This window comes from Ambystoma mexicanum, chromosome 4p (assembly GCF_040938575.1).
Source record: "Ambystoma mexicanum isolate Mex_15411 chromosome 4p, UKY_AmexF1_1, whole genome shotgun sequence".
In the NCBI taxonomy this organism is placed as follows: Eukaryota; Metazoa; Chordata; class Amphibia; order Caudata; family Ambystomatidae; genus Ambystoma; species Ambystoma mexicanum.
Window position 1 is genome coordinate 1,218,896,948 of NC_090927.1, and position 25,619 is coordinate 1,218,922,566.

The 25,619-nt window shown below is 46.0% G+C and overlaps 1 protein-coding gene across 2 annotated transcripts in view; it reads left to right on the forward strand.

Annotated features, from left to right (window-relative positions):
- The window catches only part of THUMPD2 (THUMP domain containing 2), a 297,270-nt gene that overhangs the window by 213,835 nt on the left and 57,816 nt on the right, over nucleotides 1–25,619 (forward strand). For both annotated transcript variants that reach the window (XM_069606871.1, XM_069606872.1), the window contains one exon: nucleotides 22,147–22,261. In XM_069606871.1, the coding sequence (XP_069462972.1) occupies nucleotides 22,147–22,261 (115 nt within the window). The remainder of the gene's footprint in view (nucleotides 1–22,146; nucleotides 22,262–25,619) is intronic.

Here is a 25,619-nt window from a genome sequence, read left to right on the forward strand (position 1 = left end):
TGACCTAGAATATCTTGCACCTGCTCACCAACTGCAGATGGATTAGATGCAGTGCAATGCCACATCACTCGGTGCAAGACAATGTTTAATCCTCACAGTTGGGTACACACTTGGGACCTGTCACGACCTCCATAGACATATGTTTCTATTTCTCCAGAAGTAGACATCCTAAACCACCCAAGCTACCAGATGTGCAACCTAGTGCTGGGCGACCATCTGCACTCCGGATCAGATGTATACTCCCCTCACATTCAGGAAAAGGACATTTGCAAGGTCTGTATGGCTCCATCCTTCGAACGCCTCTGGGGCAGAACTCTTGTAAAGAAACATGAAGTTATCTGTGAAAGTGTTCCCTAAATACAGTGGCCTGCAGCCATTTCTTTCACATCATCTTGCTGCACCCATGTTCCCCAGTCAGGCATGGTGGCACAATAATCCCCTTGGGAGTAGGATGTATGCCCCGACCTATGCAACTCTTCTCTACTACACAGGATGCTTTTCCCTACCTAACCCCTTAACTGTCATTGTCTGTCTTTACTGCATAGTGATGTCTGTTCCTTACCCGAGTGCCTCACTCATGCCTAAATGCAGAAGTAAACTCCTGTATCCAGAAAGCTCACTCACTGTGAGTTGACGCACTCCATTTTACTGTCATTATGTGATTGGATTCTGCCCACCCCAAGAGGGAAGGCGAGAATCTGTGGAGATATTAATAGAGTGCCCTTTCTGTCAGGGACTCTTTACATCACCACTCCACTGAGATAGTTCTGCACATGATTTTGTCCTCTGAGTCCCCTAGCAGAAAGCCCCTGCTTCCCTCTCCTGTCACCAGTCTTCTGCCATTGGCTCAGTCACCTTTCAGTCATACAGTCACTACAGAGCAGCTGCTTCCAGACCGTTTCTCAGGAGACCCCACACTGCCATCTATATTCAAGTGGCTTTGACTGCAGTTTGGGACCATCTAACCAATCCGCAGTCGGCATGACCGGAACTGCAACGGGAACTATGGGGCTGGGATCTTAACCCCTTCACAACCAGGTAGCCTTGTTTTCTTCCACTGCCTCTTTGCACTGGCTCCCCTTATCTGGCTGGGTAACCTGTAAATAAATGTGCTTTATTCACAAAGCCTTATTTGGTGCCAAGTCTACTATGTTAACAAATAAAGTGTGCATTTACCACCCTACTAAACTTTGTTCCCTTCATAAACACTTTTTTTTTGTCCCCAGATATGGACTAGTGAAGGTGGATGGCAAATTATTTGTGGAAAAGCTGAAAACTGGTCTCTTTTCTAAATTAAATAAATGGGTTCCTATAGATTCATGAACAGAAGATGGAGCAATTATGTCTCACGACAGAGTTCTGCACTTTATAAATAAATATGAACTCAAAATTAATATCCTGCTTCTATATTGTGTTACCTAAAATAATTTAAAGTAGATTATGTTATGGGTAGACATAATTAACTAGTTTGCCTTTTCGGAATAAGTGTAGGGGCAGCCCAAACCGAGGTTCACCACCTAATGAACAACTTAAAGCAAGGTTTATTGTACAAGAATCCACAGAGCACTTGGATAGTCCCGTGGAACAAAACCGACTTAAGTCTAAACAAACTACATCAATGGATACATATTTATACATTTTTGGCAACAGTTAAACACTCCCAAATATTGTATCACTACCCACCCCTCAAACATGATTGGTCACCTAGACCTGAGATTGGGCAGAACATGGGGGTCAAACTTCATGAAAACTATGGGGTTAAGAGATTCCTGGCACCCTGCTTTACTTGGGTGAAAAGGTGTTTCCTCCTTCTCAGCCACTCACGGGTCAATGTTACACATTGACGTTTTCCTCCTAGGCACTGATGTGCAGGACATTTCTGAAATGGATTACTTTGCGAGGTGCATCTCGGACCACTCTCCTGTACTTTTCTTGCTAACTGATTGTGCTCCCAGGATGAAGGGGCTCTAGTTATGTTACGTTATGTTAAGGATATTTATACTGTGCACTATCATCACCTGAGTGGTTCCCTTTCGCTCTGGCAGATCTGAAAAGTAAGTGGGTGGGGGTGGTAAGTTAGTAGGACTGAGCAGGAAAAAAGGGGAAGAGAGCTGTGATGTGCTGTTGTCGGCTTCAGTTCGGTTTGCACCGTTCACTGAGCGTAGATGCAAATTTTCGGTCTGTAGTTGTCATGTGCTGTTGTGCAAGGCTATGTGTCGTTTGTTTCATTGTTGCAATGTAATGAAGTGTGTGCGGTTTGTAGTGCAATATAAGTATGGATGTGTTTAGTTTAGAGTTTCAGATGTCAAACAGAGGGATGAGTTTTTTTAGTGGTGTTGGTTAGTGGTGACCCTTTATCGTACCCCCCCTCAGTTTTGGCCACCTGTGGAAGCAACTCAAGAACTTCCTTTTTTGCTTCCGCTTTCTCTCTTCCCCTCCCCTAATGATGCACCTGACTACTCCGTGCACTGGTCACCTGATCACACTCTGAACTTGGGCCCAGGCTCCTGCATGTCCAGTTGCCCACTCACTGCCGCCGGGCTCCCCAGCACTAAAGGGTTACATCTGCAACCCTATAGTCCCTACTCTCCACACTTATGAGCCACCCAATGGCTGCACTTGTGAGTTAACTGCACTTTCCTCTTCCCCCCCTCAGCCCATGGCACTTCTCCCCTTCCCTTTTTCCTGCACTTGCGCGATCTGAATGACACAAGCCTAGTAACATCGTCATTTTGTCCTCCCTTTGTTGCCTCCTCCTTGTCTTGTCGTGCCTAGAAACACTTGTGTACAGGGGAGTTGTAAATGCCACATCAAATCATATCACATATCCCAGCCAGTGTTGTGCATTGTGGTGAGCTAGGGCTCTCACTCCTATTTTCTGTGCAGAGTTGTGGGTTGTTAGAAGAGAAGTTTAGTGGTGATACCTCCACCAAATCCCCAGGCCCCATGTGTTCAGACTAATGGATGTCTACATCACTTTGTCCCCTGGCACATCCTGGTTTGCAGCCACCATCACCTCCATGGGCCCCTTGAGGGTAGGGGGACCTCTTCCCTGTGCCTTTGAGCTCCCTATGCCTTGTGGTTTATCTTTGTGGTCGCCACTCCCCTTTAATTTTAATGACCTCTGTCTGTGGTTCAACTTCGGTCGGTCCTATCACTCTCCTTTGTTTCTGGTAGGGCCCTCTATGGGAACGGGTGCACTTGAGTATTCCTCCCATTCTGTGGTTTCTCTACTTCCTAGCACTTTGTCGTGGTATGGCCTAGTCCCCTGTCGTGCCATGTGTGTGTTTAGTCTGTGGGGTGTGGGTGTTGCTCATTCGGTTTCGTCCAGTTCTGAGTTGAAGAGCCAGGTTATTAAGAGTTTTCTGAATTTTAGATGGTCCTTCATGGTTCATATTTTTCTCGGAAGATAGTTCCAAAGTTTGGCGGTTAGGGAAGAAAATGCTGATCCACCAAGTGTTTTCCTTGTGTGTGGTTTAGGTTCATGGCGTCGCTGGATATGAGTGTTCTGTCGGTTGATAAATGGTGATTTCCTTTTGTATGAATTCTGCTATTTGGCCGTGGATTGCTCTGTGCTATGCACATTGTTTTGAATGTAATTTGTTTTTTGACTGGCAGCCAATGCAGCATCTTTAGCGCTGGAGTGATGTGGTTCCTTGGTGAGAGTATGAGGAGAAGTTTGGCCACTGCGTTCTGTATACGTTGCAGTTTCTTAAGTAGATAATCTGGCATTCTGAGGTATATATTGTTGGCATTGCCTATCCTGGACATGATGAGCGAGATGATGCCCAGTGTTTTGTGCATGAAGGAGAGGAATTGTAGACGCATTTTGATCATGTGCAGGTGAAAGAATCATTTCTTGATTATTGCGTTTACTTATGGATTTAGGCTTAGCTAGTCGTCCATTAGGATTCCAAGGTTTTTGACTATTTTGGATGGTGTGGGTGCTGTTCCTAGTTTCGTGGGCCATGGGATGTAGTGGTTGCTTCCTTGGCTTTTGGATACAATCCTGATTTCCATCTTATCCGGGCTGACTTTGAGGCCATTCGTGCCCATACATTCGTAGAGTTCTTTGGGACAGTCTATTAGCTTTGTGTTCTCCTCTTGTACATCTTCAAGATTAGGAGTCATTTGCATAGTTGTCATCTGCATAGTTGCAGCAGGTGAAGCTGTGTCTTTTGATGAGGTTGATAAGTGGAGTCCTGTAGATCTTGAGGAGTGGGGATAGGGAGGATCCTTGTGGTACTCCATGACTGGTATCCCGCGGCACAGATTTGAATGGTTTTATCCATACTGTTTCTGTTCTTTCAAATAGGAAATATTTAATCCAGAGCAGAGCTGTGTCGATGATAACTGTCTCTTGATGAGGATGTTGTGGCTGACTGTGTCGAACACTGAGGGGAGGTAGTTGGTATCAGTGGCGAGTTTGTATTGTAATCTGCGTTGGTCTTTAGGTCATCCCAAATAGAGAAGTGCTGTCTCTATCCCTCTAATCGGTCTGAAACTGACTTGTTCCTGGGCCAATAGTTGGTGGTTTTCTACGTGTTCCAATGTTTGCTCATCCAATGTATTGTAACTTAATCTAAATTTCAATAGCTTGTATCTGAATGCTCGTGAAGAAGATTTTAACACAGATGGTTGTGGGTCAACCTTGGTGGATAACATAGTCAAAGACAAAACAGCTACATACTCTTTAACAGTGATAGTTCAATTAAATGAACTAATGATTCTGATCGATCCAGAGCAATTAGACGAGTTTTAATACTGGACCGAATGAAGGACCCTTCCCATGCAATTTGGTCCAAATAAAGCGTACATTCATCAATAAAAGAAAACCTAAGTCCTATTCAGCCTTTGTGCTATATTTTCACTCAATTGGATGAATACCTTGCAATTCTCACTATTCATCATGTTTTGCAATAAGGACAGTTTTAACCAATTCAGGCAAAACCACCACGATTTGAGGCCCAATTCAAGCCTAATAGCTTCCATAGGAATATGTGGCGGAAGATTCAGAATTCTTCCCCACAAAATACCTTCTTTAACTTTAAACCTATTCTTCAACTTGTACAAAAATAATCAGTCATACAATATGGGGGGAGTGGCCTTGGCCTTAACAAATATTGAAAAACTAGTACCAAAGAATAAAAACACGATCGCCTCTCAATTGCGGTCATTTGAACACAAAAACAATCCATTTAAGCTTCAAGCCTAGCTTTTAATAAGGTCAAATGCTTTTTGGGTGCAAAGAGGAAACCTAAATATATTATTCCAGCAGGTTGAGGAACTTTGACATCGTTATTCGTAAACTTCTTCGCAGAGGGAAGTGGGTTATACACCAGGATACTGGATTTATTGAGATTAATGTACAGGTCATTTTCAGTTAAATACTGAGAAGTCATTGAAAGCCTACGCTGGAGAACTATAGGAGTTGCATCCAAGAGAATTAGGTAATCCGCATAGGCTAACCGTCCAATATCGAAGGTGCCAATTCTGGAAGGGTAAAGGACTGATTGATCAAAACTATAGGGTAAATTGGAAATGTATAAATTAAACAACATCGGGATGAATACACAACCCTGAAGAAAGCCTGAGTCCATCAGCACTCTACGCGAAAGCGAGCCCTTCGTATTCAAACAAATCTTCAGGCTATTATTTGTATGAAATAAAATCAGCATGGACAGTAAGCCAGGTGGAATGCCCCAGCTGAACAATTTAAACCATAAGCGATTTCTATAAGAGCCAATATCCAGCCATTAGTTATAGAGCCCACTCACTTGTGGAATCCATTTAGAAACATGTGAAGCCTTTTAGTTTCCTCAGCCCACTTGTCCAAATTCTTTAGCACAAAGTTTGCCAATATCTTAGATGATGAATCCAAGAGAGAAACGGGTCTGTAATTTGCTCGAGGTACAATCCCTGTTTTTTGTAAATGGGGACCACTTGAAGAACCATCCTCTGGGATACCTGTTTAAACAAACACCATCGGATTGGAGACCAAATCTCTGGATTACTACGTAAATTAGAATTTGAAACACCATCGGGACCCGCGGCTCACCCGGTTTTAATGTGCAGTCACTGTTCTTACCTCGTCAAGATCAAAGTTTATAACCCAACTTTCTCTAACATTGTGCTGTAAGTGAACTATATGAGATTTCTTAAATTGTATTGTATAAAAATCTAACCAGTCCGATTTCTGAAAACACTGTTTGATTAAGCTTTACATTGGAAGGACCCCATATTAAGTTGCCACCTGAAACCTTGAGCTTCACACTAAGCAGTTTGGCTAAGATGAGCTGGGTCTTAACTAAATATTTATTAATTTTATAAGCTTTCAGACAATTATTAAAATGCTGTCTTTCTAATATACAGAGTGATTTGTCCTGTACCTATGATTTTGGACCTCTGAGAGACCAAGTTATATGTGGGGCATGTTCCACTGCTAGTCTATTGTGTACCCCACACAGTAACGTCTCATGTTCTGCACACAAACTATCAAAGCCCCTCACAGAAGGCTCTGTAATAGCCCTCCCAGACATCAAACAAAAGAACACTACACACTTGCACCTTAATGCTCCCAACATAAAACACCTAGAAACCCACTCATACTCGGGAGTACCTCAGTCTGCACACTAAACACACTAGTAAAGCAATATTGCTTTCTCCCCCCAGTTCTTTAATGCTTTTCACTTGCAGGAAGAGCAGATTACTGATTGCCTTAGGAAAGTGACACGTGAATATTTACGACTTAACACAAGCCCGATCACCAGCAAGCTGACAGTGTGGAAAGCTTATAAAATAGTCCATACAGGCAGTGAGCCTACATTGGGAGGGAAAAGGGAAAATCAAAGAGATGGGGTGGTGGGGGTGTCTGGAAAGGGAGGCAGCCAGTCTGGAGCAGCAGTGGGTAGAGGGTACATCAGATGATGTTTTGAAGCAGCTTGGATAGATGAGGGAAAGGACTTTGACCAAAGTTTTAGCAAGACCCAGAATCATTTATGGACCATAGCACCAGAGTGTATGGACAAGGGGCAAATGTAGGATGAGTGACTACACGTTTCGTGAGTAGAGAAAAGCAATGGAGAGTGGTTATGGAATACCAGATTTCGAGTATGGAGGAGAGGCTGTGTGACACTGGGGAGATCAGTGAGGTCTTATCTGATTATTATTGAAGCGTATTTCAGGAGCAGAGGATGAGGGCTTAGTCAGATGTTCAGGTTATGCATTGTTGGGCAACTTGAGTGGCTGGAAGATAAATTTACTAAGTTGAGATCGAAGAGGCCATATATCGGATAGAGATTGAAAAATACCTTGGTCCAAATGGGTGGCAATTGAAAATAAGGTGGTGAAGGCAATGAGGGAAATGTTTCTAGATGGGCGACGGGGGGAAACAATGAGATTCCCTCACTGGATCGTAGGGAAGCTCCTATAGTAGTTTTCCAAAGGAGGGGAAGCCAACAGACCTCTGGTCCTGGCAAATTGCCCAATTAAGATTGTAGCAGAATTGATCCATGCTCACCAATGAGGCTTTATTCCCAATTGGTCTAACTCGAGAAGGCTGCACATCATTATTAAGATGAGCAAAAACTAGTAGAATCCCCTGAATATACTTTTTGATGCACAAAACGTTCCTAGGCGTGAGAAACTGCTGTATAGTAAGCAGTGGGCCAGCGTCCCGTTGCATGGAGTGCTCTCCCATGTTTTATTTGTTTGTGATGGAGCCATAGGCACACTGAATCTGAGTGTTCCCATTCTGTTGAGTTGCGGAGGGGTCAGATGGGACATATATAATCTGCTATTACTGTACCTAGGCAATCCCGTAATATCACTGCCAGAAGCCATAGCCATAGTTGGGAAGTTTGGTTGACTCTCTGCATTCTAGATCAATTGGCAGAAGTCTTTCAACTTACTGGTCTATGCAGATCAGGGAGACAACCAGGTTGATTTAGCTCCTGAAAATTGGCAAAAGGAAGTTTTAAGTGAATCCCGAAAATGTTATCACTTCTCCCTGAGGGGGCTGCCCCTTCCCATGAGACCAGAGAGTTGCGGCTGCTACACGATAGTGCCACTGAAGGTGGTACTCAGCCGGAGGATCTCATGAGAGGGTACTCCAACTCCACCCCCCCTTTGGTGACAAGGGAGGACATCTCAAGAGAATGCAGTATGACGCCCCTCACCCAACACCCTACCTACCTATATACACCATTGGAACTAGCACTTTATCTAGTATGATATGATATATTTTATTTGTATTGTGCTCATACACAAGTGTTTCAGAGTGCAACAAGGCAAGGGAGGGGAACAGGGGATAACACAACAACAATCTTACTAGGCCCGGTGACTTTGAGAACACGCAAGTGCATGGGAAAGGCAAAGGGGAAAAGTGCATGGAAGGTGGAGAGTGCAAAGATAAGGAGAACAGATAGATAAATAATAATAAATAAAAATAAATAGATAATAGAGGCAATAAACAGTGATAGTGCAGCCAGCAAGTGGCAAGTGCCGTGTTTACGGCAGCAGACTGGGTAAGCCTGATAAGTGCAGAAAAAGAACATGGGGGTGTGGGGGACTGTATGGGTACAGATACAGTCCCCAGAGCAAGGGGTGGCCAGGAGGCAGTACAAGAGGGTGGCAGAGTGAGCAGGTACCTGGGCCCAGGTGACAGAGGGTGGCCAGGTGCACAGTGCCAAGAGAGAGCAGGGGAGTAGGGGAGCAAAGGCAGAATCAAAGATGAAGGTCTTGAGGTGCTTCCAGAACCGGAGATGGTTCTCCTCATGTTTTGGAGTGGTTAGGAGGCTGTTCCAGAGGAAGGACCCAGCCGAAGACAGAGATCTGCCCCCCCAGCCCGTTTCTTCAAAAAATTACTGATCCTGAGGGAGTTAGAGGTAGAGGAGCGGAGAGCTCGAGAGGGTAGGTATTTGTGGAGGGATAGCTGAAAGTATTTTGGACCCAGGCCCCAGAAAGCCTTGTGGACAATGCAGAGGGTTTTGAATTTAATCCTTGCATCCACTGGGAGCCAATGGAGAGATTTCAGAGCTGGAGAGATACGATCCCAGGGCTTGAGGCCAAGGACAAGTCTTGCAGTCCTGTTCTGGATTAGTTGCAGAGGGTGGAGAGTAGAGGCAGGTAGATTTAGAAAGAGACTGTTAGAATAGTCCAACCTAGAGAGAACCAGAGCTTGGGAGACGGTGAGCTTCTGGGGGACGGAGAGGAAAGGAAGAGTACCTCTGAGGAGGTGCAGTAGAATGTTTGACTTTTTAGAGACCTCAGAGAAGAGGACGGAGAAGGAAAGTGGGAAAGATGACCCTGAGGTTCTTAACCTCGCAGGTGGGGGTAGGAGGAGGGCCAAGGGAGGACCGCCTGAGAGTGAGGGGAAAGGATGGTGAAGGAGTGCTGATGAGAAGGATCTCTGTCTTGCTCGCGTTCAGACAGAGATCATTGGCGGCACACCAATCTTGAATGGCAGTTAGGCAATCGGAGATGAGAGAGGGAGAGGAGGTGGCGGAGGGCATCCTGAAAATGAGTTGAGTATCATCAGTGTAGCACTGGAAATTTGAGCAGAAAATGGCAATGCAGTGGGCGAGAGTTGCCAGGTATTGGTTGAAAAGTTTAGACCCCTGGGGAACACCATGTACCCGTGTAGGGCCAGTGACATAAGACCCACTGAGATGAGGAAGAGCAGGCAACACTTAAGGTTTACTCCCTCGACAAGTACTGAGACGAGGAGGAGCTGCGGAACAATGAAGAGCTATAATGGGAACTTGAATGGACATGCAAGTGTCATTGCCCATTCCGAGTAGAGAGGAAGGAAGGACTTACTTGTAAGTCGAGCCCTACCTGGAATAACTAAGAGTGAGGCAGAGGTTTGGCAGAGTACAGAGCAGAGATCGTTGGTCGGATGTGAGGGAGTCGTGACGTCCCTGGTGGGTTCGGTGAGGAAGGACCTCACAGGAGACTGTCAAGTCCTAGGTCCAGGCGTGTGAAGTGCCTGCACAGTGCACTGAAGTGTAGACATGCATGCCAAGAGAGACTACATGCTGCATACCTGCCGCAGCCCGCCAGATAATGAGAGATGGCAAGCCTAAGGTCAAGGCTTGGAAGTAGCCTGGACGGTGTTCGTGAGTGCAGACGCACACGGCGAGAGAGAGACTACCTACTGCAGAGCTGTCTCAGCCTGCTAGAGAAAAAGAGAAACTGTGGGAAGACCGAAGCGGGAGCCTTAGAGAAGCCTAAACCTACCGGAGAGAGCCAGCAAGAACTTGAAAGGTACCAGGGTTGCAGGGACGGTTGGTGAGGGAGTGAGGGAGTTGTGGAGAACTCCAAACACACCAAGCAGGGGTGAGGAGGTAAACCATAGGAAAACCGCACACCCACAGGTCTGGGACCCTCACCCTCAAAAAAAGAACCAGAGAAATCCTCTTCTACGGGGCAGTACCTGGTGGGGGAGAGTGAACCATGTCTGCCTGAAGTTGGCCATAAAGAAAATAGGGTCTTCGACCTTTAACCTTCCCCTATACCTACACCCCCCAAAGAAGATACATCCAAAGTCATGTTTCCTAGCACTACCTCGCAGGAGAGTGAACCAGTTCTGCCAACTAAAGCATAAGAGAAGCTAGAGGAAGGGGGTCATTCAACCTGGTGTTGTGAACTGTGGTGAAGCAATTGGAAGAAAGGCCAGGGGAAAGGAGGCACACCCTCTGGCGTTGTTAAACCTTGAAACCAAGATACCAGAGAAGGGAGTCATTCTCCTGGTAACCATGACCAGGGGAAGGTAGCTATTACCTCTGGTTGTGTTGAACTGTAAAATTCAGATATCAGCAGGGAGTCATTCTCTTGGTAACCAGAACTTTTTAGACATTTTTGATACAAAGTGATAAGAAATATACAGTGTCTGTCCAGGAGGAGCATTTGAACTTTGCCTTTTTGCGTTTTTTTTGTTTGAGGACAATTTTGACCCTCGGAGGGGAATCATTCCCTCTAAGAAGAAATGAACACCCAGAAGTGAACTTTTATCCCCAGTCCAGAAAAAGGGAGTAATTCTTCTGGACCAAGAAAGTCTACCTTTCTTGAAGAGGATTGTTGATACATGACTGGATCTATTGATTTACACAGACAATCCGGCCAAACGCTTAGTATTTTAGTTGAGGTCTGAGAAACCCCTCTTAGAGAAAGGGAAAGTTAGGTTTTTCTCTTTATTTTCTTGACTAATAAAAGTTTATAACAATCGCAATGCCACTTGTGTGTCAATCTCTTCCTTCTGCACTCTTACAGTATCTTGGACTTTACTTGGTGGAAGACTTCTACTAAAACAATAACCTGCTCTATTCTGTCAGGCATTTTAACCTGGATGTTACACATTGAAATGACCTCGTATCCACCTTATACAGTCCCGCGTTGAAGGGTGGCCTGGGGCTCCTAAATACACAGGATTATTACACATCTCAATCAGCTGTGGCAAATAATTGAAGGTTTAGAAAGGGGGAAGACATCTAGAGGAAATGGAACTGGCTGGGTTTGGATGGTCTGGGTACCCTGGTTGTTTAATGGAGGGCACAGGGGTAGTGCAGCATCATAGGTTACCAAGGCAGTAGGAGAGGTATTCGCACAGACAAGTCGATTCTTAGCTGGAAGGATGAAGTTATTATGGCATCAGCATTGTGGAGGAACAATTACCTACTCTGGGGATAATTGTTTAGCATGGTTCAATAGGTGGAACTCCTGAGGTATCTAGGTGCTTAAGAATGTACCTGAGTTTGGGCGCCTCAGATCGTTCCAATTCTTGAGAGAATAATTTGGGCGGAGGCTTAGGAACTGGACAAATATCTGCAATGAAGATAAGCCATGTTTAAACAACTAGAATCTAACCTGGACCTCCAACTGCTTCCTTGTGCAACTAAATGTATATAAAAAATGAAGAGGGCTAAATAAATTGACCAGGGTGAATGCGTATTGCACTCCTCTGCCCCAGGACTGTAGGAACGAGTCTGTCCCTATCGCACACGGAACTAACCTCCACCTGAAGAAGCTGGATGTCTATGTATTCAGCCTGGACATCAAGAGGTCTGTGTCAATCGGCCCCCATAGCTGATCCAAGCTCCGGAAATACTCCCCTGTCGAGTTTTCAGTCACTGGAGTCCATCGTATATTGTTGTATATATTATTGACTGTTATTCCTGTGTACTTCTGTGTTCACTTTAAGATTGCATTCTCCCATTGTCTGTAACTATGCCGTGATACCCCCGGGTCTGGGCGTATAACAAATGTAATAAAATAAATAAAATAAAATCGGGTATCGAGAATTCCAATCCACTACCACATTGAGGGAGCCCGGCAGGATACTGTGCTGTCACTGAGATCCCAGCCTGGAGGCAGTAGTGCCAAAAAACCTTTGCCAGATCCGCCAGCAGTCTGGACTTTGTCCCTCCTAGGTGATTTATGTATCTGACTGCTGAGATATTGTCCATCTTTAGGAGAATGCAGCTCTATCTTTTGTAAACGCTTTGATTGCGAAGGACCCAACTAATGGTTCTAGACAGTTTATAGGCAGATATAGTTCTTCGGGAGCCCATTTGTCCCCTGTCTCTAGGGTGCCACACCCAGCTCCCCAGGCTAGTCTGCTTTCGTTCGATTCTACAACTAGGTACGGCCAGTCTTCAATAACGGCACATTCGTTCCACGCTTCCATGTTCTGTAGCCACTATTGTAACTCTGTGTTTTGATTCTTTATCGAAAGGAATCGTCTGCTGGTAACTCAGACAGTGATGAAGATGTTTGATCTTCAGTCTCTGTGGGGCCCTGTAATGTAGCGGCCCTGGAAATATGGCCCGGATGGAGGATGCCAGTAACCCTACTACTCTGCTAGTGTGCAGAGGGAGATGACCTGCTTGTCAAGGCATGCCTTGATCTCCTTCTTGATATCTCACATCTTCCTAGCAGGAAATTCCAGATTCGCTTTCTTCGTGTCTATTACGAACCGCAGAAAGTCTAGTCTCCTGATCGGGGAGATGTCTGACTTCTCCTGGTTGATCAGGAATCCCAGGGCTGAAAGGAGATGCTCACCCATCTCGTCTGATACGCTAGAATTTCTCTGTTGTCTGCCAAGAGCAGGATGTCATCGAGATATATTATTGTGCGGATGCCCTTCTCTCTGATGGCTGCTACTACCAGTCTCAGCTTGGTCAAGGCCCACGGGGCTGTGTTGAGACCAAAGGGCAGCGTTCTGAACTGTCAGAATTGGTCTCCCCATCTGAATGCCACTGGGACTGTCAGGCATGCGTCTTTCAGATCTATCCTGGCTAACAAGTCGTCTTTCCTGTTGCTGTCTCTCTGTAGATGGATGCCTTCCATCTTGATGTCTGTAAGTCGCCCAGCCGTTGAGTTCTTTCAGTTTTATGACTGGGTGGACCTTCTCTTTCCTGTGGACAAGGAACATGTTGCTCACCAACTTTGGAGGTAGTTTGGCGCATCGCTCTATGGCCCCATTGGCCTTGAGCTGTATGAGCTTTTTCGGGAGCAGGGCCTGCTCCGCGAATAGGGTGCACCCTGGCCATTTGCTTTGGGGCCTGTATGAACTCTAGGTGAAACCCCTGGGCCGTCTGTAAAACCCATGCATCGATGGATAGCTTGTGACAGTTTTGCCCATACTGCAACGTTCTCCCTCCTACTGGAGGATAATACGCAGGCAAATCGCTCACATGGGTTCGCTCCTTGGGATCCTTGTGCTCCTCTGCCTCTACAACCCCTGTATTTCCTTCCTCTAGTTGGGGAAAAATGAATCTTGCTGGTTCAACTCCCAGTATTGGGCTCTTGTGCCCTCGGGCCCTGGGGCCTCCTGGTGGATGCAAAGGGGCCGATCGATCAGCCCTGATAGAGACCGGTCCCTGCTTGGGAAGACCTTTCTGATGGATCCTTGTGCTTTCTTCAGGGAGGTATACGTGGCAACGAACCTCCCCATCTCCTTGTCGAAGGCCTCCCCGAAAAGGAGCCCTTGTAATGTCTCTCCTGCCTAATAGGATGCAAGGTCACTCAACTTTGTGTCGATCTTCAGGAGCTGACCTCTATACCTCTCTGGGGAAATGGTACAGTTGGCATTGCCTAGAAAACATATAGCCCATTGGGTCCATGCTGCCATTGTTTCCGGGTTTACCTCTTCGCCCGTATCCCTGGCATGTTCCGCCAAATCCTTAATCTTTGCTATGGGTCCGTGAGGTCCAGCAGCTTCTCCTGGCAGCTCCTGCAGGATCTGTCGGTGCCCTTCCTAAGGTCCTTCGTGGTTTTAGTGGTCTTAGTGACAAATATGATCATCTTGGCATCTAGCTCATGGGCTTTGGCTACCTTGCCTGTAAGATTTGGCTGCGGGGACTCTGCCTCATGCGCATCCTGGTACCTTTGTCTAGCAGTTTCCTTATTCTCTGTGCCATGTATATTGCCACCCTAGGCGAGGGTTGCCGGTCCGAAGGCTTGTGGTTCCTGATCCCTTCTGGGTTGAAAATGTCTGCTATCTCTGTATCTGGGACCTCCAAGTTCTTCTCTTTGCTAGTCTTTTTACCACCCGTGGTGGCCGGTATTTCTTCCTCGGGCTTCTCAGGGGATTCACCTCCAGCATCCATTCAGTGTCACCCATAGTATCTTCCCCTGGGGTGTGGGTCAGGAGGCTTGGCATCGCCGACCTCTGGAGGAAAGCTTCAGGCAGCCTCTGGGGCTTTGTGATGGACCCATATCTCTGACCCAGGGGAGTAGAAGAGAGCTTCCTCTTACGGGTCGTGTTACTCCCCTGAAGGCTTTTATCCTGACAGATGGCCTTCGCGGACACGCTTTGTTTACCCTTCTGGTTGTTCTTGGCTTTACTCCCTAAAATAGATTCCAGGATATCCAGTCTTTGATGCAGCGGCTTCACTCCTCCTGCCACTGCTTCCACAAGGAATTTCCTAGCACCTGTTTAAAACTGGTCGCTCCCTTCATACTGTGACATGGTCATTGTGGTGGGGAGCCAAATATGGTGCTCTGTGCCAATCACCTGGAATCTGCAGGCTGAGGTGCACATCCGTCAAAATACAGTGGTGGAGACTTGTACTGGGCTGTGTCTGCTGTGAGATCACTGCTCCCTTTCTCCCTTGCAGTGTACTAGCTGAGCCTCCTAGTTACCACTGCCCTTCCTGTGCCTGTTGTGCACTCACTTGGGGCTGCCTTCACTTATGTTTGCCCCCCGGTTTGTCTGCCATGTTATCATAATGAACCACGGTGGGGTGCGTAGTCGGGGGCTGTAGAGCGTGTGCTTTGGAATACTTAAGAGCTTTTACTTGTACTCCCAATGGGACCACAATGGAACTTCTTTCACACTCCTGCTGCCCCTCCTTCCTTCCTTCCTTCCTTCCATTCTCTGCTATCTGCCTCCTACTTGAAGACTTTGATCTCGACGTCCTCGCTCTCACAAGATCATCTCTAAGCCGCGGCCTAACCGTTTTGGAGGTAGGTTTACCATGATCTTCCCTGAGTGGGTCCCTTCCTCCCTCATACGCACACAGCCTACTCCTCTTTTGAAAGCCTTGTCTGCAAGCTTGGAATCTCTCCTACTTCCTCTCCAACCATTGCCACTTTCTACAGGCCGCCTGACCCTATCTTCCCGTTGCTCTGTGAATGGGCCGATTTCCAGTCATTTACCTCTAAACTCCTCCTCCTGGGTGACTTCAACATCTGCCTTGACTCCGAAATCACAGCTTCCACTCTCTTCCATGAACTCTGCACCTTTCTCTCCCTCTCTATTCTCCCCTCTGGTCCTAACCACTTAGCTGGACACACTCTCGATGCCTTCATCCACACTGATCTCTTGATCTCTGCTCCTCTCTCCAACCCACTCTCCTGGGCGGATTACTCTCTCCTCTCCCCCCACCTAGGTCCTCTCCGCCCTCTGACTGCACCTCTCCCAACTCAGTCGACCTCGTTCACGGACGTCCGTCCGATGAAACGAGTGTCAGTTGCTGCCTTCATCCCTCCCACTGCTGACTCTACCTCTGACTCTGCACTCTACAACCTCCATCTGGCCATTTGTAACACTCTCCACATCCTTGCCCCTGTCATGAGGATTAGCCTGAAACCTGCCACCAAGTGTAACACTTGTGAAACCCAAGTGCAGAGCTGCAGAACGGAAGTGGCAGACCTCAGGCTCATCCTCTGACAAACTGGCATGTCTCCTTCTTCGACAGCAATATCGTCTTGACATTCGCTCCAAAAAGAGTACCCACATCCAGGCTTGCATCTCTGGAGCATCCAACGTCACAGCTGAACACTTTAAAATCTGCAAGGAACTAGCCAATCCTTCTGCAGTCTCCACCTTGCCTCTTCCCTGCCAGACCCCCTGCACTGCAATGGCCACCCACTGCACTCCACAAACCTCGGATATCATGAGTACTCTTTCTTCTTCTTCCCTTTACCCCTCCCTGCCTCCATCTCCCGACCCCCCCCACACTCCCTCCGGACTCTCATCCTCTCTTCTCCTCCTCTCCGATTACATCGGAAGAGGTCACTAGAGTTGTCCGCTATATGAAGGTCTCCTCCAAACAGGTCTTCCCCTGCTCTTCAAGAACTATTAAGGACATCGGCTCCCTTGCCCCTGCACTCACTGATTTCTGTAATCACTCTCTTGCTACTGGTACTTCCCTTCTTCCCTCGTGCAGCCCCTCCTGAAAAAGCCTTGCGCCGACCCCATCTTTCCAGCTAACTAACTCCTCATCTCTATCACTCCCTTCCTTGGGAAACTTCTCGAGAAGTTGGTCTTCCCCAACTAACCCAGCACACTGATCTCATTGATTGCCTGCACAACCATCAATCTGGATTCGAGCATCCAGAGGAACGGAAACTGCTCTCCTGAACACCTATGAAGAACTGCTCCCAGCTTTTGACTCTGACTCGCCCGCTGTTCCCATTCTATTCCATCTCTCCTCTGCTTTCGATACGGTCATCCACTCTATTTTATTGTGCATTTGTAAGGCGCCTATACATCAAGAAATTGTGTTTCAAAGTGCCCACAGGGCAAGGGGAAGCATCATGGGACAAAAGGCAATAGAATACAATAATGAGCAGGACAAAGGTGGTCCTACTAGGCCTTGTGAGCATTTGGATCGTGCAAAGAGAGAGAAGGGACAAGGGAAGGGTGGGAGGGGGTGGTGGTAAGTGCTGGGATTTCCACAGAGAGTTAAGTGCCAGGGAGTATGTTACAGAGGAGCCAGTAAGTGCTTGGCAGAGGTCACATATTAAAGGAGTGATCAGCTGCTGATACGATAAGTGCAGTCCTGTAGGGAAACGCAGGCCAGTGGGTGCCAAGGGCATGTGATGGGAGCAGGAGGGACAAAAGGCGATTGGGAGGAAAGACAGACCCAGAAGGGCACATAATGGCCCAGGCCACCAATCTCCATCTATGCTCATAAAACGGCTCCATGATACACTCGGTTTCTCAGAGAGGGTACTAGACTGACTGACCTCCTTCCTCACGAAACGTCCCTCCCAGGTTATCCTGGGTTCTTTCTCCTCCCCTAACTCTTTTGCCACTTGTGGTGTTCCCCAAGCCGCTATCCTCGTGCCCTTATTCTTTAACATCTATCTCACCCCACTTGCTCACCCTATCTCCACTTTTTCCCCGCACTTCCAGTGTTATGCAGATGGCACCCAACTCTTCTTCAAACTTCCCTCTAAATCTCTTTCCATTTCCTCTACCATTCCTGACTGTTTGCTGTCCAGTCTCGGTGCGCCGCTAATGACCTCCGTCTCAATGCCAGCAAGACTGAGAATCCTCCCTATTGGGACTCCTGTTCCTCCTTTCCTCCCTTCACTGTGGCCACCCTCTTTGGGCTATCCCCCATCTCCTTCATCTGAAGCCATAAACCTTGGAGTCCTCTTCGACTCCTAGCTTTCCTTCCTTCCTCGCCAAGAAGGCCCATTTCCAACTCCACCTCCTCAGAGGTACCCTCCCTTTCCTCATTTTTCCCCAGAAACTCAATGTCTCTAGGTACTCTCTAGGTTGGACTATTGCAGCAGCCTCTTCCTTAATCTACCCTCTTCTTCTCTCCGCCCCCTCCAGCTAATCCAGAATAGAGCTGCAATACTTATCCTTGGCCTCAAGCCCAGGGACTGCATCTCGCCATCCCTAAAGTCTCTCCACTGGCTCCCGGTTGCTGCAAGGATCAAATTCAAATCCATCTGCATCATCCATAAGGCTGTCTGGGGCCTGGCACCAAGCTATCTACAACTTGCTCTCACCAAATACTCTCCCTCCAGATCTTTCTGATCTTCCGGCGACAACTCTCGGTTTGTCAAGCGCTTCTTTCAGCAGCGAGCGGGTGGCCAATCTCTTTCCTCGGCTGGCTCCTTCCTCTGGAACAGCCTCCTGCTTCCTCTCTCCGTCTTGAGATAGATCTGCTCAAATTCCACAAGCTCCTCAAGACTTTCCTCTATACTCTTCCTCCTGGGCCCGTATGCATCCTTCTGGCCCTAGCCTTGTATCCGCTCGAATCGCCAGCAGCCAAACCCCCCCCCTCCGCCCCACCCACCTTTACGCACTTGCTTTGGGCACCCACTGGCCTGTGTTGTTTCACAGGCCAGCACTTCTTGTACTTGCTGGTAACCACTCTCCTACCAAGTGTTCACGGTTCTACGTTATTTCGCCAACCTATTTTTCAACGTTGGACTTTTCATCGTCAGAATTTTCATCGCCAAAAACCCTTTTTTTTATTTTTTTTTATTTATTTTTTTATTCTGGGGGTGGTTCCCCCCGCCAGAACCCCCTTACTATTATAATCATACCCCAACCCCTACAAAACAACCCCCAAAATAAGAAATTGAAAAAACTGGGTTTTTGGCAATGAAAATTCTGACGATGAAAAGTCCCACGTTGAAAAATAGGTCGGCGAAATGCGTGTATACCGTGTTCACCGCCCTGCATCTTACCAGTTGCCTTGCAACTGGCTCTCTGGCACTTCCCCCTCTGTGGAACCTCTAGCACTTACCCTCCCCTGTCCCTTCTCTCTATGCACTTGCCCGCTCCGAATGTTCACAAGGCCTAGTAGGACTGCCTCTGCCTTTTGCTCATCATTGTTACTTTATTCCATTGTATTGTTTTTCTCCCTTGTTCCCTCCCCTTTGCCCTGTAGATGCTTTGAAATGCAAGATAAATTGAGAACAAAGTAATTGTAAGATTTGTTGAGATGGCTATTCCCACCAATATGTAAAAATGTCCTTCTCAAATAGTGTATGGTGTTCCTAGATAGCATATGCATGGTTGATTTGGTTTGGGTAAACACTAATATGCCTAGCGAGAGAAGTTGGATTGTGTTAGCTGAGAGGGGTTGATTACAGTTTCCGCTTGAGAATGTATTTCTTTTTTAAAAAAATGAATTCTTTTTTAAAAAAATGAATTCAGTTATTGCAGTTTATAGCACTTTTTGTGAACAATTGGATAAAAAGGCACAACATGGTACACGTGGTTGTGTAGAGTAATGCATGAAAAAAAGGTAGGATGTCTAGTCCCAAAACGTACACTGCAGCATTTTCGAACACGTTTTCAGGATGTCTTTGCCCACAATATATGCCAGCATTGTTACTGTAATGCAGGACATTCCGCTGTCCATAATATAGGCCATTAGTCTGCCAACATGAAATGACATTATCCTACTTGCTGTGTCAAAATAGCCCTGCATTGCCATTGTAAGAAGACACTCATGTTCGCTCTGCTCAATAATGCAAGGATTGCCACTGTAAGAAGCAGCTCACGTTTGATGTGCACAATAATGGCAATTTCATGAACCGATTTATTATAAGCATGCCTAAGTCGCACTGAACCAACCAGTTTAGATCTGTCTTGCTTACCTGCATGAAGAGCTCTGCAAACATTTGGAGTGCTTGCTTATATCATTTTGTGTACTTAAAGTGAGTTTATTTGAACTAGGAGTGAATTCAGACAAGGCATTGCAGAATGAAAGAATCATTAAACCCCTTAGGCTTATTTATGTTCTCAGAAAACCGAATATTGCAAACACTTTTTTTTTCTCGGAATCTAGAATATGCTGCACTTTTAGACAGATATTAGAAAAACATAGTAAATAGCTAAGCCTCTTTCCCCTGGAAATTGGCATGCTGTAAGTGCATATGGCTAGCGGCGCCTGAAGGAAGAAGGCCTTTTTCCCACTCTGTGGTCCTCTGTCTGTCGTTTGTCATGAGGCCTAAATCCGGATTCTACACTAGTATTGCCACTGTAAGCCCACTTAGGTTCTCTGTGCCTAATAATGCGGTATTGCCATTGTAAGAATATATTGTCATGCTGGTCAAACCAATAAATTCCAGCATTTTCTCATAGCACCCTGTTTTGCTGGCAGTGTCCAAAGTATGCCAGGATCGCCATAAAAGCTTCTGTACACTATAGCTCCCCTTAATGGGTTGCAGAGCACTGCCCGTTGGCCATTATGAGCAAGCTGCCACTGGTTGTAATGGGTGTTGTGTTGCAAGTTATTTGTAGACTTTGCCCAGTTCTGTCTTTTTTTTCAAAAACTGCCACATCACAACTTTTGCTTCCTATAAAGATAAACTCCTGATGATGAGGATATGTTTCTCATTCATGTATTTCATTGGGTCTAGTTTGAAGGAACCTAACATGTCATCTGTTCCAAAATATAATTCAACAGAAAAAGCAATAGAGTACGAGACATAGCAATAGAGGAGGGGTTCAAGGAATGTACATGTTTGGGTGCATGCAACAGCTTGTCAAAAAGCAAAGCAAGTTCCACCATCTTTCAGGCACTCCATTTATGAAACTAGAGTTGAATAGCTCCTGGTTCACGATGAGTAACTCCTGATCAGAGGAAAATCATAAAACCCAGGAGCTACTTCCATCTCCTGCTCCATCAATTCCAATTTCTACCACTGCACAAAACAGTGAGTAATGCCCATGAATAGTACTACTCCAGTCACTGGGAAGTGAAAGCAAAGGCAAGATAATGCAGTCCAGAAGGATGTGGTGGCAAAGCAACCTCACTTCTCTCTCCCCAGCTGCAGCCAGATGTCCCATTGAGAACAATTGGCAGTTTATTAAAAGTATTACTATTAAAAATGGAACCATTTCCTGTAGCATTTAATTTTCCTTCTGTGGTATTTGCAAACCAGCAGTGAGACAAAACCTTCAACTGATCGCACAAGAACTGAATTCACTTCTGAATGTGCTATTTCTCTCTATTATTGAGACCTTTTTGGCACCTCATACCTGAAGTGGCAACTTTCGGTGTGCAACATAGAAACAATATTGAAAACATCTGTGCAGCTGAAGGTGTGAGTTAAGAGCAGGACCTCAGATTCTCATAATGTACCAGTGAAGCATCGTATTACAGCCTGAAAGTGGCTGACATAGGCACATCTGGAATGTTTTCCATCACTCAAACCTTCGTCAGGAGTTAAAAGGGGCATGAAACGCGATCAATTCTGTTTAGTTTCTTCCTCTCTGTTGAAGGTAGATGTTCAATGAAATGCATTTCAGAGGACCTGTATGGTAAGGTTGATTTCTTGTAAAGAACTTCCTTCACCCAAGTGACCGGAGACCCATGACTACCTGATTTCCGAGGGCCTCTGCAACTCGCCCCACATGGGTGGCGGGAAGCAATGCATAGCCTGGAACCGGTCTTCTACTCAATAATTCGATATGCATAGATGGACAAGCTGGGCAACACTTGTGCTGGCCAATCCGCCATCCGATAACGCCCAAATCCTACTATTGAATACAGAGAAATAATGTTGTGGATAGCTAGTGGAAGGGTTCACAGGGTTTTCTCTTTTTACCATAGGCTACCACAAATAGATGAATGTATTCCTATTTACCTGCCTTAGCACAAACACTTTGTTTGCATTGGCTTTTCCTTTAAAGTAAAAAAAGAAATGCTGTATAATGTGACACCTTCTATGTAAATGTAAAATACAGTCCACACTTTTAGTATCCATTTAGACACTACACAGGGTCTAGAAAAGGCAAGGATGAATGTAGTTTTAGGGACATTAGAACTTGGGCACTGTGCCATTAGTCTGTGTAATGGCAGAATTCACAATTCCTTTCTCAGAATGGTCGGTCCGCATGTTATTTTCTAGTTTTTAAGGTTTGAATGTTCTTATCAACAGGAGGCTTGTTACTTGGGTATTGACCTGAATAAATCTCCGCTGCAAGGAGCTTATGACAATGTAAAGGCTGCTGGTCTCACAGATTGTATTGAGTTGCTTCAGGCTTCTGCAGCGAGTAAGTACACAAGACTTAAAATCATTTTTTACGTCAATCTCTTAATTGTGAAAACATGCATTGTATATGTTTAAGCACACACAGTTTTGTTTCCTTTCTATAATTAGCACTTGTACAGCTCCCATAGTTCTTATTTAAGTTATTCTACCTTGATTTGTGTAATTGTTTTTGCTAAACCGGAGCAGCTTGCGGAGGTAAGGGTGGACTCATATGGTTACTCAAAAAGTAATATGAAGCCTGGTTCTTATCTCCCTGCTACTGAGCTCTCCCCTAATAAGTGACGATCTCAGCCATCTCACACCCTTGTTCACAGTCCTCTAAATCTGTTCACCTGCTTCCCCGTCCAAAGCTGGTGATAATGATTTCTGCTTCCTTCTATGAAGACTTACAGCTCCTCCTATGTGACCACAATGTTTCTCTGGGTGACCTTTATTTTAGGGGGGTAGAAATGCTGCCTTTTTAGATTGAATGCCTAATCACTACTGGAACCCTGGCCCTACTGTTTGCTGCTTTTGGTACTCCTGTATAGTAATTCAAAGGCCATTGCCACAATTTCCCTCTCTCCCTGCCTCAACGTTCGCTTTGGCAATGTTTTTCATTCCTGTGCACAAATCCACAGTTTGTATGGTGGAGACTTTCAGTGCTCAAATTTGTGTCCCTCTGCTCATGATCTCTGGGATTCTTTTGTCACAGCCTTATGATAGCCAGACCAGCATAGTGGTGAAATGAGTGTCTCCTATGCAGCCAGCACCTCCATCATATCGCTCACCAGGTTCAACTTTCTCAGTGCCATCTTCTTTGTGGTGAGTAGCATTGATATATATATTTCTCTTTCGTCCTGGCTCTCCCTCCTTCCCAACAGGCGGGCCGGAAAAGCTGGCTGCAAAAGATAGCTGTCACTTTAAGAACTTTGAAGCGGCAGAGCCTACGTCATGCGTGTCCCTCTGCGCACCAGGCCCACACCTTATCCCTACGTCACCAATGTTCCACACCCAGTTCCTGTTTTTCCGCCTACTGGGCAGGTCGGAATTTTGCTGTGCTGTGACTCCCTCCTTTTACGGGCGTTTCTTTTTGCTGTCCATCCCTTTTTTCTTAGTGATTGGTTCTTCATTTTTATTTTTTTCAATTCGTGGTGCCTCCCTCTACGCATGCTGTATGTGAAAGGATTCAAGCATTGCATCCGTTGCCGGAAGCATTTCTCTGCGGCCGATTCCCCCATCATGCCTGCGTCCGCTGTTTGGTATACATTACCCTGTGAGTACCTGCGTCTTTTGCTGTGGGATTCACCCGAGGTCTCTGCGGACTTGTCTTCTCTCCAAGTAACAGCTGAGAGTCAGAAGGATAATTCTACTCTAATTTCTGACTCGGAAGACTTTGATGCTTCCCAATTTTTTACGGTTCCACCGGAACAATTATTCAGCACTCCTACGAGAGCTAAGTCACCTCACATTTTGCCACAATATTCTCCTCAGTCTGAGGACAATTTGGGCCAACCTACTCGGGTACCAGCAGAACCTGAACCTCACCTGGTTCTAAGCAATATCCAGGTTCTTAGACCCATGGTTTTTAACATATACAATCCTAACCAACCGTCTAACAGGGCTGACTCGTTCTGCTTCTCCTTTCAGAATAGAAGACCCTCAAACTAGCCCTTCTCAAATGGCAAAGGACATCACCAATACTGTGCTCAATACCATGCTTTGAGTCCTTCCTCGAAGTTCTGGCTCAGCGTATTAAAGACAAAATGTCACCTACTGTACCTCAGGGATCGGTACCCATCAATCCTATTCCTGAGCCAATACTGGTATCAGTGGACAACGAGGACTCTGCTCCTCCTCTCACGAAACAGAGCATTGCCAAGGACTCTGGCTCAGATTCATATGACACCACTCAGTCACCATCTTAGTTATTTCATGACATAGTCAACAAAGCCATGGAGGCGCTAGAATTCCTCCCTAAGGATAAGTGTGAAACTGCTGGTGTTTTTGGGAAACTGCCATCTCAGCAGTCAAAGGTCCCACTTCCCATGGAATTGTCTGTTCTAGAGCAAGCTCTATCTCGTTTGGGTAAGCCTCATTCCGATCCACACATCTCCAAAGCTCCAGATAACAAATGCAAGGTGCCTAAGGAGGAACCCTTCATACTTACGGGCAATCTTTTGGCACAATCGGCGGTAGTTTCTGCTGCACTAGGCACAAAGGGTAAAGGCCCTTCTTCTCCAGCATCAGTTCTGGATAAAAATGCCAAAGCATGGGAAACTCAAGGTAAGAAATCTTACACCAACTCTACCTTACAACTCGGGCAGGTAAACACTGCTATAGTTTGGCCAAGATTTAATATCCTTAATTGGGAGAATCTTGAACGTTTCACCGACATGCTCCTTAAGGAGGCTGCAGACGAGTTTTCCTTCTGGATTTAAGAGGGTAGAGAAGCAGCTATCCAGCAGCTCCATGTGGTAAAAGATTTCACTGACACAACTGCAAGAGCAGTCACTAGTGCAGTCGGCATGCGTAGACACTCGTATTAGTCAGCCTCTTCCCTTCACCAAGATATCCAGGAAAAGGTGCTCGAACATTTGATGGCGGGACACTGTTCGATCCAGCTACAGATTAGGTCCTTCAGAAATGTAAGGCCATTGTCACGGTTGCTACAACTCTTAACTCAATTTCGGTGAAACAACCATATTGCCAAAACTTTAAATCATTCAAACAACATTGTCAAGGAAACATTGGTTCTGCCACTTCTGCTAAGTCTTATTAATCTTCTAAAAAGAGAAGATATAGACCCAAGTCTAAGTCAAGACATTCCCCTTCCTCAAATTCTGCTCAAGAGCAAAAGAAGTCTATTTGACTCCCTTCCGAGCATTTACATACCTTCCGCTCCTACTAACATGAAGGAACATACATCTGCGGTAGCAGGCTTTCCAACTTTCTTCCCTTTTGGAAAACCATTACTCAAGAGGAATGGGTTCTGAATATTATTCTGCATGGTTACCGCCTTGCTCTTCCTGCTATTCCACCATCCTCTCCTCCGACGCTCCAAAGATCCTCCCCGGAGCTCCTGGAAGAGATCCAAAAACTCCTTTCCTTAGGAGCGATAGAGTTGGTTCCTCAAGAGGAAGTAGGTCAGGGATTTTACTCCCGTTACTTTCCGATCCCAAAGAAATCAGGCGGGATCCGTCCAATTCTGGACCTTTTAGAGCTCAACCAATTTCTTTCAATCGAAACCTTCCACATGGTGACCATTACTCTGATCCGGTCTTCTCTTCAGCCAAAAGATTGAATGGCTTCTGTAGATCTACAGGATTCTTATTTTCCCATCCCCATATACAAACATGATGGTCAATTCCTGAAGTTCC